General features: G+C 42.9%; 2 protein-coding genes across 4 annotated transcripts in view; one reads left to right on the forward strand and one right to left on the reverse strand.

Annotated features, from left to right (window-relative positions):
• Window positions 1-620: 620 nt before the first annotated feature.
• On the reverse strand, window positions 621-17,478 carry EXTL2 (exostosin like glycosyltransferase 2). 3 transcript variants are annotated; one of them, XM_075936617.2, is made up of 6 exons: window positions 17,131-17,478; window positions 16,156-16,200; window positions 13,297-13,385; window positions 6,775-7,202; window positions 3,190-3,260; window positions 621-2,520 (listed from the first exon to the last, which is right to left on the reverse strand). In XM_075936617.2, the coding sequence occupies exons 3-6, from the start codon at window positions 13,299-13,301 to the stop codon at window positions 2,029-2,031; spliced, it is 996 nt and encodes a 331-aa protein (XP_075792732.2). In that variant the 5' UTR covers window positions 13,302-13,385; window positions 16,156-16,200; window positions 17,131-17,478; the 3' UTR covers window positions 621-2,028. The 3 variants fall into 3 exon arrangements, with proteins under 3 accessions (XP_075792732.2, XP_025038742.3, XP_089636673.1); XM_025182957.3 differs by lacking the exon at window positions 16,156-16,200; XM_089780547.1 differs by lacking the exon at window positions 17,131-17,478 and having other exon boundaries at window positions 16,156-17,040.
• An 88-nt stretch (window positions 17,479-17,566) lies between these two features.
• SLC30A7 (solute carrier family 30 member 7) overlaps window positions 17,567-18,173 on the forward strand; it is a 53,828-nt gene continuing 53,221 nt past the window's right edge. Inside the window, exons 1-2 of the mRNA XM_075936615.2 lie at window positions 17,567-17,771; window positions 17,944-18,045. Coding sequence (XP_075792730.1) covers window positions 17,692-17,771; window positions 17,944-18,045 — 182 coding nt within the window. The 5' untranslated portion in view covers window positions 17,567-17,691. The remainder of the gene's footprint in view (window positions 17,772-17,943; window positions 18,046-18,173) is intronic.

Consider the following 18,173-nt stretch of genomic DNA (forward strand, 5'->3'; position numbering starts at 1 on the left):
CACGAAATCTCATCATCTAATAAACCATCTTGTTAGTCTTTAAAGTGGTACATAGTCCTGCATTTTGTTTCAGCTACACCAGACTAACACGGCTACATTTCTATCACTATTCCTGACAATGTTTGCCTGCCACAGATCCTCTTTTAACTACTACTAAGAACAATTTTTGCTGTTAGTGTAGATGATACTAACTCCTTTCTAGAACTGAGAAGGGCACCATAGCTTAGCTGGCTAAAGCACCTGCCTAGGAAACGAGATCCTGGGTTCCACTCCCAATGGTGCCTTGTAGGCCTTTGCTCGTATGGGGGGGGGACTCAATGACCTCCTTTCTTCCAACTCTACAATTGAGATTTGGTTCCATCAAGGCCCAATAATCTGGGCCTTGCCATAGATTATGTCAAGAATATTTTTGTAATGGTTTTATCCTTGTATTCTAACATTTAAAATATTTTCAGTGGTCCCAAGCTGACAACAACCGATGGTAACAGGTTCATTTAATGTAGGTATAGCCAGAGAATTCGGAGACTGAAAAGATCCAACAAGTCACCTAGTCCAGTCCTTGCCAATGCAGGCATGTAGCCTACCATGTATTTCCTAAAGTCTCCATTGATGACAAGACATTTTATTTTTATCATAGACTTTTATTAGCTTTGCCAGTTGAAAACAGAGGTGAAGGAAACAAAAATAGAGTATATTCAATTCAAACAGTAAAAGAAAATAAAAAGTAGACCTGTACACTTACAAAATATACCTTCAGGTTCAGATGTAAAATAGCTAGACAGACATAAAATCTATCTGAAGCTAAACCAAGAACTGTACTTAAAACATTCTTTTAAAAATATGAGTTGGTTTTCAGGCACACTTCTCTGACATAATGTACAGTAAAATCTCAGAGTTACAAACAGACCAGTCAACCACATACCTCATTTGGAATTAGAAGTACACAATTAGGCAGCAGCAGAGAAAACAAAAACAAATACTTTAGTGTTAAACTACTAAAAAAACAAGGGAAAGCAGCATTTTTCTTCTGCATAACAAAATTTCAAAGCTATATTAAAACTATGTTAAGTTGTAAACTTTTGAAAGAACAACCATAACATTTTGTTCAGTTATGAAAACATCAGAGTTATGAACAACTTCCATTCCCAAAGTGTTTGTAACTCTGAGGTTCTACTGTTTATGCAAAACACTGAAATAAGAGTAAGTTTTAAAGTCCATAGTAAGCAGCAAATATGGCACGTATCTCTTTTGGCTTCATATGTGGTAACATAAGTTATATTTCTTATTATATATGTTTTGCATATTCACTATCTTTCCTAAGTTAACCCAAGTTCCTTTCAATTGGAGCAGCACCCCAGTGACTGGGGGCAAAGTTATGATAGGAAAAAGGCAATATCAGTAATATGGTCCAGAACTCAGCAGTGGCTGCTGTTGTAGGTGAAGCTCCTAGAGTTGTTTGATACTGAGACTGTGCTTTGTTCCATGACTTTTTTAGGCTTATGCTTTGATTGGAACATTAGGAAAACTTCATGCTGAAGAACAATAGTTAGCATGCAAGCTTTGTAGAGTTTTATAACCAAATCTAATACCATGGGAAATAGATCAGTGTAGCAATTAAAAGTTTTCAGTAGGAATTTTTGAGAAACATAGAAGTCTCAAAATATACTTAACACAAATATGCCAAAATATCATTTGACTAGGTAAATATATTCTAAAGAAATAGAGTTTATGCTCTTTATATTTGTGCACCAAGGGACTGCACATTTTTTTGCAGATGCCTTTGAAGATCTGCCCCTATAATATTGACAATAGCATCATTTCAAGTATTAAGAGATTCAGGTGATTTTATGACAAGTGAACACTGCATATACTATTTTTTAAACTTGCAAAATAACTTACACTGAGGGAAAATACTGAGGGCAAAATTCAGAGATTATGTGTAAAGGAGGCCAAGCTGGAGTAATTCCACCAGAATTTAATTTATTTTATGCTGACTTGAGTTCACTGTTTGATACCTCTTATACACGCTCACATTTTAGTCTTGTGATTGGCATAATTAGGGAAACCAAACTGGGAAATCATAATGTTAGAATATTTTAAGGGCATGCTGTCATAAATATTAACCAATTTATTTAGACAGTAAGATCTTTGGAGCAAGTGCTCTGCTCGGTGCCACATTCCAGAATAGCCACTGTTAGTCTCTTTTTCTAAATTCCTTATGTCAACAGGCTTCACAAACACTCCTGAAGGCTTTCCAGTATGCTTTGCCACTAAAAAATTCATGACAATATCATCACAGTTTTGAGTTTCATCTATCAAAGCACGAACAGCATCAGGCTGCTTTTGAAAGAGTTCTAGGTATCCACTGTGGAAGAATGCTGCTCCTATGAGAATCATGGAATACTGATCCCCATTTCCAAATCCAGAGGTCTGCAGTTCAAAGCTGCCATAACTGTAAATACCTGAAGGAGTGGAAACATGCTTTCTAGGAACAAATCCCACTATTTGATCTTGAAATTGCTGTAAGAAAAATCAAGAGGGAGCAAAATAAAAGTTCTGCACTAGAGTCAAAAAGTGAATCAATACAGCAGTACAAAACCTCTTATATAAAGTATTCCTTCTGAGGCTATTAGAGTTAGAGGTGCAAATCAATTGCTATCAAAGATTCAGATAATATAATCAGCTGTATGGTTTGCTGGCCTGAACCACATGGAGATTTTGTTGCAAGTTAATACAAAATGACCTGTATAAACACTGTGCTTCATACCACATCATACATTGCCAAGTAGCATCTGGCTGAAGTTAATTTGCATTCATGTGTTTGAGATAAAAAATAAGCCTACAGATAATCTCTACACAGTAAAGAGAAATATTACCAGTGATTTCTGCTGCAGAGATTCCTGATAAAATTAAATTTTCTCTGCTGCATTTAACCAATTAGGTTTTCTGATATCTGTGACTTGGTAATTTGCTTTTTAAGCAGAGGAATGGTAAAAACATATCATTTTCTATCATTAAAATACTGTTCTTCAGCACCTCTTGCCCTTTAGAATTTAGTTGATGGTCCATGTGACAGATAATATCACCATGTCCGAGGAATACCAACAATAAGCTGATTTAATTTTTCCATTTAGTAAAATTAATATATACTCCCTTATAAATACGCTGGATGTAATATACAAACATTACCTGCCAAACAGAGAAGGCAAATGCAAGATCATAGGCACTAACCAGTGTGTCATCATCCATCATTAAAACAGCTGAAAGGAGGGGGAGACATTTTAATTGTGTAATACATGTAAAAACATTAAAATCATTAAGTGATAACCGTGAGAATATACCTGTGCTATATACAATGACAAGCTAGCTAGACAACTCTATAAACATTAGAATTAGCTTCACAGCTAAATCAACAGGTACTGGGCTGAAAAAGTATACTTACATACTAATATTAGAGTGAAAAAGAATGTTTAACTTTGAAATTGCAGCAGATGATTAATTGACCTAAACCAAACATAATGTTTAGGATGTTTTTGCTGTTATTAATCATAAACTATCACTGTAGCTTTAAAAGTTGTGTAGCATAGCTGAACAGCTGTGCAGGGGTTGGGAAAAAATACAACAGACTTTACTAATTGAAGATCAGGTTGCTGTCCTAATAGCTTTTTAATAGGGCTGTCAATTAATAGCAGTTAACTCGTGCAATTTACTCAAAATTAATCGTGATTAAAATCAATTTTGATTAATCATACTATTAAACAATAGAATACCAATTAAAATGTATTAAATATTTTCAAATACTGATTTCTGTTACAACACAGAATACAGTGTATATTGTTATTTTATTACAAATATTTGAACTGTAACATGATAAGATATAGTATTTTTCAGTTCATCTCATACACATAATATAGTATAACAACTTTATCGTGAAAGTGTAATTTACAAATCTAAGGGTTTTTATGTTACATAACTGCACTCAAACAAAACAACGTAAAACTTCAGTGCCTATAAGTCCACTTAGTCCTACTTCTTGTTCAGCCAATTGCTAAAACAAATTTGTTTACATTTATGGGAGAGAATGCTGCTGCTTATTTTTTACAATATTATCTGAAAGTGAGAACAGGTATTTGCATTAGGGATGTAAAATCCCATTTAATTAGTTAACCAGCTAAACTTTATGTTTAAATCGATAAACTGATTAAATGGGGATAGGCGGGAAGAGGGTCCATGAAGGGTTAACCATTCACATCCCCGGTTTGCATGGCACTTTTGTGGCTAGCATCACAAGTTATTTACATGCCAGATATACTAAACATTTGTATGCCCCTTCATGCTTTGACCAATGAGCTCTGTCCACTTTGTGGGATGGATTCCATGATATTCCACAGAATTATTTCTTAATATCAAGGAAACACCAAGACATAAATATTTCCATACCACTTCTCTGGAATCTAGACAAGCAAAATTAGCATATTATACACACAAAAATCCCTTCTTATTAAGTGCAGGATAAAACCCATTGCTTCAGATCCAGTGACCTGGGATCTGGGATTCCTCTGCAGCATGGGATGCAATTAACTGCAGGGATTAACTGGATCTAGCTCAAATCAGTTCCCTGACACTTCAGAAATCACAGGCATTCATTCACCTCGGTTTCTCTTGCTATCTCTAGGGATGTTGTTAGATGTCAGGTAATTGAACAGTCATGTAACCACATGAATTCTTATTGGTTGGATGACTATTTGATAGTCCTCGGGTGAGAGGCCAGCAGCCAGTGTGCTCCGGCCCCACTCCTAGGCTGTGTCCAGACTCAGGGTTTTTTTCCGAAAAAGTAGCCTTTCGACGGTGGTAAAAAGTGCTCTTTCGAAAAAAGGCGTTCTTGAATGCAAACAGGGGTTTTTCAAAAGAGAGCGTCCAGACTGCCTTTCGAAAAAGTGGCTTGCTTTTTCGAAAGTTCCGCTTGCAGTCTAGATGCTCTTTTTCGAAAGAGGCTTTTTCAAAAGTATCTTTCGAAAAAGCCTCTTTCGAAAGAGGCTTGCAGTCTAGACATAGCCCTAGGGAGCCTCCTGCCTTCCCCAGTGTAGGGTACCAGTCAGGAACTAGTCCACAAGTGGAGCCAGTTTAAAAACTAGCTCCCCATGCAGACTGGTGCATACAGCCCCATGCTGCTGCCTCTGATACAGAGGTAGGGTGGCAGCAGCCCCTGTCCACAAGGGTCCGAGCTCCCTGTGGACAGAGATTGCTTGCGGGGAATGAAGATGTCTGAAGAGGCTGCCGCAAAGCAGTCTCTGTCCACAGCAGCCCAAGCTGGACACCATGAACGCAGGCTAGTCTGGCAGCAACCCCTGTCTGTGGTGGTTGGAAGGCTAATTTATTTAGTCTAGGAATGTAATAGGGTAGTCGATTAACTGATAAGCAAAAACTTATAGGTTAATGCTATAGATTATACGCATTTCACTCCCCCCGCCACCCTGGGAGTACATTTTTTAACAGGCTGGCCAGCAGCCTGGCTCAGTCCTGGCTTGCGATGGGTCCAGGACCTAGCCCTGCTGTGGCTCTGCATTTAAAGCATATTAGGAGCTGGGCGGGCAGGCAGGCAGCCCAGCTTAGTCCTGACTCATGCGGGTCCAGGAGCTCAGACCTCCCCTGGACAAGGGCTGCTGCCACCCTGCACTGATGGCTTTGTATCAGAGGCAGCAATGCGGGGCAACAGGCAACAGGTCCACGAGGGAAGCTGGTTTTTAAACTGGCTCCCCTCATGGGCCAGCTCCCACCTGGCATCCCACACTGCTGCCTCTGATACAGAGCTAGCAGTGCAGAGTGGCAAGGAGCTTATTTGGAATGGTGCTGGAGCATACTGGCTGCTGGCCCCGCCGCAGGATATTACAGAATAGTTGACTAACCAATAAAAATTAATGAGGTTAATTGACTAGTCAATTAACCCATATTTAACATCCCTAATCTAGTCACCTTTGCCTGGAAGAAAACAACCGAGATAGCAGCCACATTTCCATGAGTACAGTGTGTGCTCTCCCTCCATTCCCTTATCCATCCAGTGTTTTTAATACAGTCTCTGGGCTGCTGTAACTTAACATCCATGTTACAGGATCTCCATGGCTACGTCTAGACTGGCATGATTTTCCGCAAATGCTTTTAACTGAAAAGTTTTCCATTAAAAGTATTTGCGGAAAAGAGCGTCTAGATTGGCACGGACGCTTTTCCGCAAAAGCACTTTTTGTGGAAAAGCGTCCGTGCCAATCTAGACGCGCTTTTCCGCAAAAAAGCCCCGATTGCCATTTTCGTGATCGGGGCTTTTTTGCGTAAAACAAATCTGAGCTGTCTTCACTGGCCCTTTTGTGCAAAAGCTTTGCGCAAAAGGACTTTTGCCCGAACAGGAGCAGCATAGTATTTCCGCAAGAAGCACTGATTTCTTACAGTAGGAAGTCAGTGCTTTTGCAGAAATTCAAGTGGCCGGTGTAGACAGTTTGCAAGTTTTTCCGGAAAAGCGGCTGATTTTCCGGAAAAACTGGCCAGTCTAGACACAGCCCATGTGTCCTGCTTACATCTTCCCTGCCACTGTTTTCTGCTAAGTTGAATTGCTCAACATCAGTTAGATTCAGAGATTTCTGGATCCACTTGGTTTGTGGGATTTTTCCCATAATGATAAAATATACAGTTGTTTTGAGTGATAGGTAAAATGGGAAGTGTCCTGAAAAGTGAAAATAACACTGTTAGCAACAATGCTACCTATAAGATTGAGGCATTTATTACCTTTTGTTTCCAGTTCATGGAAGATCTGGAGTCTGTTCCTCATGCGATTCACTGTCTGCACTTTGAAGATAACAGGTACGGGATGGGGTCCCAGGGAATTCCACATTTCCTCTGGTATCTTCTCGCCAACATTATTCCACACAACGATCACTTTATGTAGATGGGGGATGGCTTGATAATGATTTAAGAGCTTCAGCAATAAATCAGTTCTATTGTATGTCTGCATAACAAGAGTAAATGAATCCAAGGCAGATTGGCTCTGGGATTTTGATTCTCTTTGCAAATTGGGCATTTTGTCATCTTTAATGTTAGGAAGCAAAGCCATTAAAGCACCTGCTACAAGGAGTAGGACAAGGATCACCACAGAAGAAAAGTGAAGTAGTCGGATTCCCATAACTCTTCCTGGTAGCTTACAGATGTGATGACATCTTTGTTAATAAACATGGAAATAGGAAGAGAAAATTCATCAACCTACTTATTGGTCAATTCAATATAAAATTAACATAGACCTCATTCAGTTCATACTCAAGCAAAATTCCCCATTAAAGTCAACTGGAGTTTTGCCCGAGTAAAAAATTAATAATTCTTTACGGGGCCTCTGCATGCTCCTGCAACAGACAGCATTATTATTATTTGTATAAAAATAACTATCAAATAGTCTGAGATGCTCATTAAAAATGTTATTTGTATGATCATTCTGTGAAACATGAGATAACTCTTAGTCTGTAAAACTATTCAGGAATTTACACTTGTATGGCAGGTCCACCATGAGTTAATCTACAAGTACTGTTGCCTAAGAGATCACCCTCTGAAAAACAGCAGATGATTGAAAGAGGATCAAAGGGGCATTTTTTCCAGAAAAGTGTGCTACACAATGATGACCTAAATGAAAGATATAGGGCTGTTACCCAAGGTGAAGCAATATAGCTGCCTGAGGCAGTAGATGCATGTGTGGTAGCAAAACCAAGATATATCATCTCTATTACTATTCAAGATGTATCATGAATCCAATACAAAGTCTACTCCATAGCTCATGCATGTTAACTCTACCAGGTGGGGCTTATGCTAAGAATAGTGAGAGTAGAATCAAGGAACATCTGCTCCTCCTCCTTCCCACTTAAAACCTCACTCAAATGTCACCTCCTGCCCATTCTCACCACCTCCTCCTTGCATCACTAAACATTTATATTAAGATAGATTGCAGAGGCCAAACAAGTTTGGGGCTCATTTTGCTGGAGCTTTACAAGCTTAGTAAATGACAGTCTCTGACCCAAAGAGTCTATAAACCTAAATAATTGTATAAGTGAATTTTAATTCTAATGAAAAATCCTGGATTAACCATTCCAGAGTCCTTTGTTTATGATTTCAGTGGGTACAGCATAGTTATAAGCAAACTGTACTAACCTGTCCCAAATTTACTGGAAGAAATTAACACTAAGGGCTGTGTCTAGACTGGCAAGTTTTTCCCGCAAAAGCAGCTGCTTGCCAGCTGTCTACACTGGTCACTTGACTTTCCGCAAGAACACTGACGATCTCATGTAAGAAATCAGTGCTTCTTGCAGAAATACTATGCTGCTCCCGTTCGGGCAAAAGTCCTTTTGCACAAAAGGGCCAGTGTAGACAGCTCAGATTTGTTTTCCGCAAAAAAGCCCAGATCGTGAAAATGGCAATTGGGGCTTTTTTGCGGAAAAGTGCGTCTAGATTGGCACGGACGCATTTCTGCAAAAGTACTTTTTGCGGAAAAGCGTCCGTGCCAATCTAGACGCTCTTTTCCGCAAACGCTTTTAATGGAAAATTTTTCCGTTAAAAGCATTTGCGGAAAATCATGCCAGTTTAGACGTAGCCCTGGGATAAAGGAGTCGGAGGTCTCTATGCCTCTTCAAGGCTTGACATTTCTTCAGAGATCTCAGTGCTCAGTTTTGTCCACTTCTTTCTCCTCATCCACTGTACTGTTTCCTGACTCTGCTTACTAAATCATTAAACAGTTGTCCATTTTTATAGGAGAATGGCAGGGAAAATCAATCTTTAGAGATTCTGCCATGCAGGACAGGAGGCAGCAAGAAGTTTGGTTTATTATTATTATTGTTATTATCATAACATCTAAGAGCCCTAACCATGGTTCAGCAATCTATTGTGATGGGCTCTGTACAAACAGAGAACAAAAAAACAGTCCCTGCCTCAAAGACCTTACAATCTAAATATAAAATAAGAGACAGCTGAGAGACAGATTAGGGAGTACAAGGAAATAATGAGTAAGTATTGGCATGATAGACAGTAGTATCAGCATGCCAGCCAAACCATTGTCAAGTTATTTATAGGTATCATGACACCGGAGAGTTTTGAAGGAGAAACAATAAAGTGTGTTTGTGAAGGTGTGACAGAGTGCCTGCCCTGCACTGGCCTTTTAAGGGCAGAACTGAGGCCCAGAGCAGGGGCTGAAAGCAAAGATCCAGCTGAGGCTGTTAGGGCTAATGAGAGCCCAGCTGGGGGCTATATAAAGAAGAACAGCCCCCTAGGGGAGGGGTTGAGCTGTGAAGAGCTGGTAGTGGAAGAAGCAGGATGCTCTCAGGAGGGAGAATGGTATTGGGGTGGCCAGGCAGGGCTAGAGGAGTGCTGGCCAAGGTGCTCCCTGGCTGTAGGGCCTGGGGCTTGGAGGCTGGCAGCAACACAGCCCGGGGAAGCAGATATACACCCTGTGCTGGTGATGAGTGGCCTGTACAGACTGCAGCTTGCCCTGAGATGGGCTAGATGAAGACAGGCAGTGGCTGTGTCTAGACTGGCAAGTTTTTCCACAAAAGCACCTGCTTTTGTGGAAAAACTTGCCAGCTGTCTACACTGGCCGCTTGAATTTCCGCAAGAACACTGATGATCTCATGTAAGATTGTCAGTGTTCTTGCGGAAATACTATGTTACTCCCATTCGGGCAAAAGCCCTGTTGCACAAATGCTTTTGCGCAAGAGGACCAGTGTAGACAATGCAGTATTGTTTTGCGCAAAAAAGCCCCGATCACGAAAATGGCGATCAGGCTTTCTTGCGCAAAACTGCGTCTAGATTGGCACGGACGCTTTTCCACAAAAAGTGCTTTTGTGGAAAAGTGTCCGTGCCAATCTAGACGCTCTTTTCCGCAAATGCTTTTAACGGGAAAACTTTTCCGTTAAAAGCATTTGCGGAAAATCATGCCAGTCTAGATGTAGCCAGTGGGTCACTGAGGCATGGTGGGGAGTACCCTAACGGGAGACAGTTCCTCCCAAGTATGAGGATTAGCATGGGAGAAAGCACAAAGATGCTTATTTTGAAATTTAACAAGTGGGTGATAGAAGCTTGCATCATAGGCTGATTGGAGTCAAGGGTTAACCTCTCAGTACCAGATGAGATGATAGAGAAGATGGAGATATGTTGTAATGGACCTCAGAAGTGAAAACAAGTAATGAATATTTAGTGCAAGAGAAATGAGGGGAAACCTAATGGGGATGCAAATAGTGACAAGGTCCAAGCTAGTGGTTCCCAACCTTTTTTTATACTGAGGACCAACAAACCCATTTACAAATTTTAGGCAGACCAGCCACATTTTATCTGCATATTTGTTATGCATATAATGCCAAAAGTCCTGGCTCCTAGAGCCGCTGTAAACATCCAGCTTTAGCTCTGGCAGTTGCTACATGGTGGGCTGCTGCTGTAGCCAAAGCTGGCTGTTTGCAGGGGAACTCTGGGGGCTGAGGAAGGGGTATACCTGAGCCCCCCCAGAAGTCCCCACCCCTCCACTAGCCCCTGTAGCAGCCACTAATCCTACAGTGCCCTGCACCCAATCCCCCAGTGCCAGCCTCATGCCCTCAGGGGCCCCCAGTGACAGCCCGTCATCCCATATTCCTCAGTGCCAGCTCCTGATAGCCCCCACCAGACTCCCCAGTGTCAGCCTCCTGTTTCCGGAGCCCCACTGCATCTAACTGCTCTGAGCCCCCCCGTGCCAGCCCCCACGCCCCAATATTAACCTCATCCCCATAGTTCTCAAGTGCTAGCCCCCCTCCTCTAATAGTTCCCCCACCTGCAGAGTCCCCCAGCACTAGCTCCGCACCCCTCACCTAGCTGTGCGCTGCCTCCCAGTTGCCAGCTGAGTGCTGCTGTCTGGGTAGCAGCTGCTCTAAGGCTGCCATGCAGGGCTTCATGTGGCCTTCCTGCTATGCAAAATACTGCTCTTTTGTATCCAAGAGGAGACATCTGCCCCTGCTGGGCTCTGGTTGGCTGAAAGTTGGGGCAGGACATGCCTCTCCCATCAGCTGCAGGGAGGGTAGGCTCTGGGTGATGTACCCCAGCCCTCAGAGCCACTGTGGCCCGGCAGTTGGGAACTGCTGGGCCAAGCGATGGACTCAGAAAATAGTATTTGTAGCCTCATTCTGAAAGGCTATGAGCAGACAAGACTGCATTTGTTAAGGCCAGACAAAAGAAAGTTGCAGTAATCATTTTGTGAGATGAGAGGCTGGATGAAAGTTTTAACTGTGTAGATGGATAGGAAAGGCCATGTACAGGCAGTCCCCGACTTACGTCGGATCCGCACTTATGAACGGGGCTTTTCTCGCCCCGGAGCTCACGGGCGGCAGGTCCTCCGGGGTGAGAAAAGCTTCTCCCGGTCTCCCTGGTCTGCTGGGGGGGTCCAGCAAAGCCGCTTGTTTGCCCGGGAACTTTGCTCGTTTGCCCGGGAGCAAAGCCGCCCAAGCAGCGGAACCCTCCCCAGCAGACCAGGCTTTTGTTGCGGGACACCTCGGGTAGAGCAGCTGGGGTGCTGCCGGGTTGGTCCCAGCTGTTCTGTCCCAGGCTCCAGATTCAGCAGCTGTTGAAACTGATCAGGCTGATTCCAGGAAGCTGGGGGCAGAGCAACTCTGCCTCCGACTTCCTGTAGTCAGCCCCTGGTCAGTTTCAGTGGCAGCAGCTGAATCTGGAGCCAGTCCCGACTTACATACAAATTGAACTTAAGAACAAACCTATAGTCCCTATCTTGTACGTAACCTGGGGACTGCCTGTATTAGAGATTTTATGTAGAAAGAATTTGCAAGATTAGACATAGCCTGGATTGGAGGACCTAGAAAGAAGTCTGATCTGAAGATGATAATCAGATTATGGGTCCAAGTGAAGGTAGGATGGTGGTAGTGTTTCCAGTGAAAAAGAAAGAAGGTAGCAGAGAGGGGTTTTGGTGAGAAAAGTAAGAGCTCTCTTTTTTAGCCATGTTGAATTTGGGCTGCTGGCTGGACATCAACAAAGATGTCAGAAAGTAGCTGCATTTGTGTTTTCAGGTGAGATTACAGAGAGATAAATCGTGAAGGAAGATGAGAAGAGAGACCAAAGACCTGTGCAAATCCCCACAGAAACATGGAAGGGGAGAGAAGATGAGGATCCTCTGAAGTACATGCTGATGGAGCAATCAGAGAGGTAGGAGGTGCAATAGAGAGAGGAAAGGAAGAGGAGAGGACACAAATATGGAAGCCAAGAGAGGACAGATTTGAGGGAAAGCAATATGTGTTGAAACCATCTCAGAGGTCAAGGAGAATGAGGATGCAGTACTAGTTCTGAGAGGAAGCCATTAAAGACTTCAGTAAGAGTGGTTTCCATTGTGTGCAAGAAGTGGAAGCTTAATTGGAGAAGGTTTAGGATTTCACTGGAAAAGAGTTCCAGATAGCTACAGCAAATACTACATCAGTGATCTTAGGGAGATGGGGGTAAGATCTGGAGAAAAAAGTGGTGTCAACCAGTGAGTTGTGGGCTTATTTGTTTATTTAAGATGGGAAAGACTAAGCCATGTTTGCATTGTGAAGGGAAAGAGGGAGAGTATGTGGCTGGGTTAATTTCTTCTTATTACTAGTCTGTAACTTTTGCAGAGCTTCTCCTTCCTATATCAGGCATTGGGCTGAAGTCGGCAAGGACAACTATGACAGTGAATTCCATTATCACAGGCACACTGAGCACATTCTTGGGTATGCTACAAGAAAGCAAATAAAGCCTAGATAGGAATCACATCATCATGGGGATCTATGAACCAACCTTTGACTTGATAACAAGAACATTCAAAGGCAAAGTGTGGGATGAGTCAATTAACATAGTTTGATAAAACACAAGAAAATGTGACAAGGAATGAGCAAGTGGAAGGGAGATGTTTGACATGCCCAGTTAGCTCTTTTACATCTCTATATTCTACAATATAGTGCATTATTGGTGGTTATTTTAATATATAATTCAATTTAAAAAGAAAATCCTGTATTTCAAGGTTCTTCCATTCATTTTATGCATACACAGAAAAGCAAGCACACAACTTAGTCACATAATCAGTTTGTCACAATGCCAAATTGATGACATATCATGATCCTTCTTTTTTAAACCCCTAGAAAAATGATTGGAAATAAAATACCTGTAAACTTTATTCTAGATACAATATATGCAACCACTTAATTAATTACACAATATACTGACCAGTTTAAAAAATATTAGCATGAAACAATTTAGTAAAGTCAGACTTTGTTTGAAAAATGCACCTACCTCATTATTGTCTCATTGTTTCAGTTTATTTTGATTTATTTTAAAGAATGGTGCTGATTAGGTGAAATCAATTCTGCGTGGCAATAGATCTGTTGGAAGTGAAAGGAATTATGTGATTTTTGATCAGGCATTTGCCCTCTGCCCAACCAAGATCCTGTAACAATCATGCGTGTGTATGTATATTCATCTTTACAACTGATGAATGTATACAGTCTTTGCTACTATGAATCTGTTCCTGTATACAGTCTTTGCTACTATGAATCTGTTCAGCTAAAGAGTTTCCGTTGGTTTTCTTGATCCTAAAAAATGCATTCCTAAACCAGTGTGTTAAAAAGAAAAAAGTTTTACTTCAAGCATTTTTAACTGCTCCTTGCAATACAAGTTAGACCTCTCTGATCTAGCATCCTCGGGACCTGACTGGCCTCGAATGAGGGAGTTTGCCATACCAAGGGGAGGTCACTGCTGGGCTCCCAGCCCTGTCAGGGCTGCCAGCACCACTGCTGCCAGCCCAGTAAGGCTCCTGGCCCCTCTGCTGGCTCCTGGTCCCAGCAGGACTGCCACTCCCACCTGGCCTCACTACTGCTAGCCCTCCTCCACTGCAACCAGACCAGCAGGGCTGCCGGACACCAGTACCCCTGCTGCCTGCCCAGCTGGACTCCCAGCTGATGGGACTCTCTGATCCAGGAACATCCATGGTCCTGTTGGATCAAAGAGTCCCAGTTTAGAGAGATTCAAGCTGTATTATTTATTTGTGTTACGGTAACTCTTACAGGTCTCAAACAACACCAGGCCCCATTGTGCCGGATAGCCTTGGCAAGCTTCCTATCTAAATAAACAAGATAGTTAAAAGTGTGGAAAGAAAAACAGAGGTACAGAAAGATGAAATGACCTGCCCAAAATCAAACATCAGATCAGACATGCAGAGCTGTGAACAGAACTCAGGTAGCCTCAATCTCAGTCCAATGTTCCCTATCCACAAGATCACATTAGAGTACATTGTAGGCTACAATAATCACAGCTGGTCCAGGTGATGATTTTTCTGTTTTTCCAGCACATACTTTTCATTTTCTCTTTCTCCCATGTTTATTGGCTGATTTAGAGGTTTAAGGGGAAGCATACACGGTGATCAGTTGGTTTTACGATTTTTTCTATTTCATCTGAAGGCAGGTTAGGTGGGGTGGGATATGTCAATAAGTTTCAGGGCAAGGGAATAGACAGGATGGTAGCAAAAGCAGAAGGGCAGAGAAGAAGGATCATCTTGTACTTAAGACACTAGATTGTGGTCCAGGGGATCCAGGTTCACGTCATACTTCTGTCACAGATTTCCCACATGACAGTGGACAAATCACTTGTGCCAGTGAAAGATCTGGGGTCTCCCTGTCTGTAGGTCATTGCAGGACTGGGGCCTTAATCTCTCTATTTTATGGCACACTCATTTTATAGAAAAGGAAATACTTCCCCTCTTGATCTATTTTTAAATATTAAGCTATTTGGGTTTGTTCTTAAGTTCTGCTCTCTGTTTGAATTGTGCATAGCACAATAAGGGTGAGCACTTTATGAGATATCTATGAACTGCAGAGATGGCATTTTCCATGCTTGCCAATCAGAATGAGCATTTCATACATTTTGGATGAAAGATAAGCATAGAATCACAGGACTGGAAGAAACCTCAATAGTAATCTAGTCTAGTCTCTTGCTTTCAAGGTAGGATTGCATAATAACTAGACCATTTCTGACAGGCGTTTGTCTAACATGTTCTTAAAAACTTATTATCCCTGTTAGTCCACAATGTCCCTAGGCAATTTTTGCTTATCTATGTTGATAGGAAGTTTTTCCTAATATCCAACCTGTTCTTCCCATGGTGTAATTTAAGCCCATTGCTTCTCCTAGCCTCAAAGCTTAACAAGAACAATTTTTCAAAATAACTTATTTTAGGTTATATAAACTTTAATAGAAATGCAGATTGGAAAGTCTGTATATTTACAGCACACACTAATAATCTGAACATAGGATAGGCAGTCAGGACCTCCATGCTTAGGTTCTGGTTTTGTGTGGCCTCAGAGGAAATCACATAATTTTCAAAACAAAACCACTGATTTTGGCTGCCTCAGATTGCGGGTGATCAACTTGAGACAACATTGTGCTTAACTTTTGGAAGTGTAATGCCTAATGAAATCTATAAGACCTACAGCTTCTCAGAACTTATCAGCCCATAGGTACAGTATCTCAAAATGGTCTCCCATCAACTGATACATGTGCAGATTCTCTATTTTCAAAACAGGTGTTATGATACTTATCAAGATTGTTGTGAAGATAACTAGTTAATATTTTAAAAGTACTGTACCTTGAAAATGCAAACAAGTGCAATTTGTTATTTTAAAATTCTGGGTTTCTGTACATTTGTGTTTACTTAATGGCATATAGTTGGCTGTAAATTATAAATAAGGATAATATAAGTTCATCTCTATTTAATATATTACATTAGAGTTAGTATCATGATGCATCATGTATGAATATGCTGGACAATGCAGCAAAGTTGGATATAAAATTCCACTGCAATTGTATGGGGCTTTACCCCCATTCAGAGTCTCAAAATACCTTTTGTAAAGAATATTGCCTCAAACTAAAAATAAAATAAAAATTCCAAAAAGGTCACAAAATGCTGTTTTAACCCTCTTGGTTAAGAAATAATTCTTCTGATGCTGTTTCTCTGCCTAGACAGTATCTCCTCACTCATTCTAATAATCAGCATTCATTTTCTGAAGTTTGTTGTATAAAATAACCAAATAAAATAATTCAAACAGCCACTTCATATCATCAGTGAAATTTCCATATTATTGCACATTATTGTATCCTTACCTAGAATGCTGGAGACCGTGAGCCAGGCAGTTTATTTGTCTAAGCCTTGATTTACATAAGGAAGAATGGAGATTTTTTTTAAACAAACATAATAAGTCTGCACATTCTTTGTAAACTCAGCTTGCATTGGTTGTATTTTTCAATCAACAGCACTGATAGAAAAACCCTCTTCATCCCAGCAAAAGGGCTGGATCAAGCCTGAACTACCTCCCCTTTCTGTGACATAGTACTTCCTGCTGATGAAAACACTCTTCCTCCCATCAAGCTTGGATTTGTAGCTCGCTTTATCCTGGTCGAATATAGTTTGTGTTATCCCTACTTTCAAACGGCTTGATAACACATTAATCCAAACACATTAATCCAGTTAACAGATAATGATACAGATACACGCCCTCTCTTTTTAGAAAGTTAAAATATGGTAACCCTATCAAGCAAGCTTTGATAATTACAGAGAATCAGATTTTTTGGCATGTGTTAGTTTTAGAGCTCGTACCCATCTGTTCTATGGGGGGAGGGAGTACACCTCGAAATGGACCTGAGAATGTATAAAACTAAATTCCCCTAATTTGCCTAACAGTCTCCATGATTGAATCTCTTCTTCATTAGGTTCAAATGCAAATATTTCTCTATAGGTTGCAGGTGGCACAGAAAAGTAAGATCCTGTAATTTTGTGACGTTCATTTGACAGAAAATTAAAGGAAACCCAGCTAGCTGGCTTATTCACCCATTGATACAAATACTGTTTTACCCAGCAGGGCATTATCGAACAGTGAAGATACCTTCCGTAGGTTTTATTTAGTAACAACTTAATCTTTCAAGCAAGGGTTTAGGGCTCGACTGCCGTTGAGAACGCCGTGGCAATGAATGGAAACGGGCTAGCGAACGACACTGCGGCCGGGAAGGCGTCCCCAGGCGGGTGGGTGTGTGTGTGGGGGGGGGGGGGGGGGGCGGCGGACGAAGGAGAGACCCACTTGCCTCCTTCCCCGCCTGTCAAAAGATGGTGCTGTGCAGGCAAATCATTTTACTGAGCGGCTCTTCACGCTGCAGTGGCCACGGGGCTGTGCCAGCCGCAAAGCGACGCAGCACTAAGGGGTGGTTCGGTTTGGCGCGGAGGCACGCCTGGGCGTCCCGCAGAGGAGTCTTGACAACGGGCCGGTCAAGGCGAAGTCACTCGGTGAGGCAGGCAGGTCCCGGGCATTTCGGCTCAGCGGGCTCTGGCTGACGTAGCTTAGCAACCGGCGCCCATCGCAGCCAATCGCACCGCGGCATCCAGACATACAGCCCCGGCAGCCTACCCCAGGCCTCCTTCGCCAACCGTCCCGCCCTGCCCTGCCAATCGTGCTCCACATCCTGTCTAGTTCCGCCCGCCTTCAAACATGGAACTAGGGTTCCTGGTCCCGCCCACTTTCCCTCGTGGCGCCTGCGCAGGCGCAGGGCAGGTGAGGGCCGGAAGCGGATCCCGGCGCGGCGAAGGGGCGCTGCAGCCGCGCCGCTCCCAGCCTGCCCCGCTCTGTTCCGGGGACGCCGGCCGGCAAGATGTTGCCTTTATCCATCAAGGATGACGAGTACAAGCCGCCCAAGTTCAACCTGCCCAGCAAAGTCTCGGGCTGGTTCAGGTGAGCGGCGGGGGCGGCTGAGGGGGGCGGGGGCGCTGTGCCTGGGAGCGGCGGGGCCGGGAGCGGCGCCCAAGGCACCTCGCCAGCTGCGGAGGGGAGGGGCGGCTCCGCACGCGCTGTCGGCCCCCGGGCCGGGCCCCGGCAGCGAGTGACCGCCGTGCCCTGTGCCTAGGTCCATCCTGTCCGACAAGACCTCGCGGAACCTGTTCTTCTTCCTCTGCCTCAACCTCTCCTTCGCCTTCGTGGAGCTGCTCTACGGCATCTGGAGTAACAGGTACTGGCCTGGGGGGCGGCTCCGGCGGCTGCCAGTGCCACGTCTGCTGAGCCGCTGGGGCGGCAGGTGGCGGCTCTTCCGCCTTCGGGGTGGGGGTGTATGCGCGCCCGTACACACGCCAGCAGGCA

This window comes from Pelodiscus sinensis, chromosome 9, assembly GCF_052426305.1.
Source record: "Pelodiscus sinensis isolate ZL-2025 chromosome 9, ASM5242630v1, whole genome shotgun sequence".
Lineage (NCBI taxonomy): Eukaryota > Metazoa > Chordata > Testudines > Trionychidae > Pelodiscus > Pelodiscus sinensis.

Excerpts from the sequence above, each read along its gene's own strand:
- EXTL2 (XM_025182957.3), bottom strand. Across the intron at positions 3,261-6,774 it reads CCATGAACTGGAAACAAAAG|CTGTTTTAATGATGGATGAT; the intron begins GTAATAAATGCC and ends CCCTCCTTTCAG. Across the intron at positions 2,521-3,189 it reads TTGCCTTCTCTGTTTGGCAG|CAATTTCAAGATCAAATAGT; the intron begins GTAATGTTTGTA and ends TTTTTCTTACAG.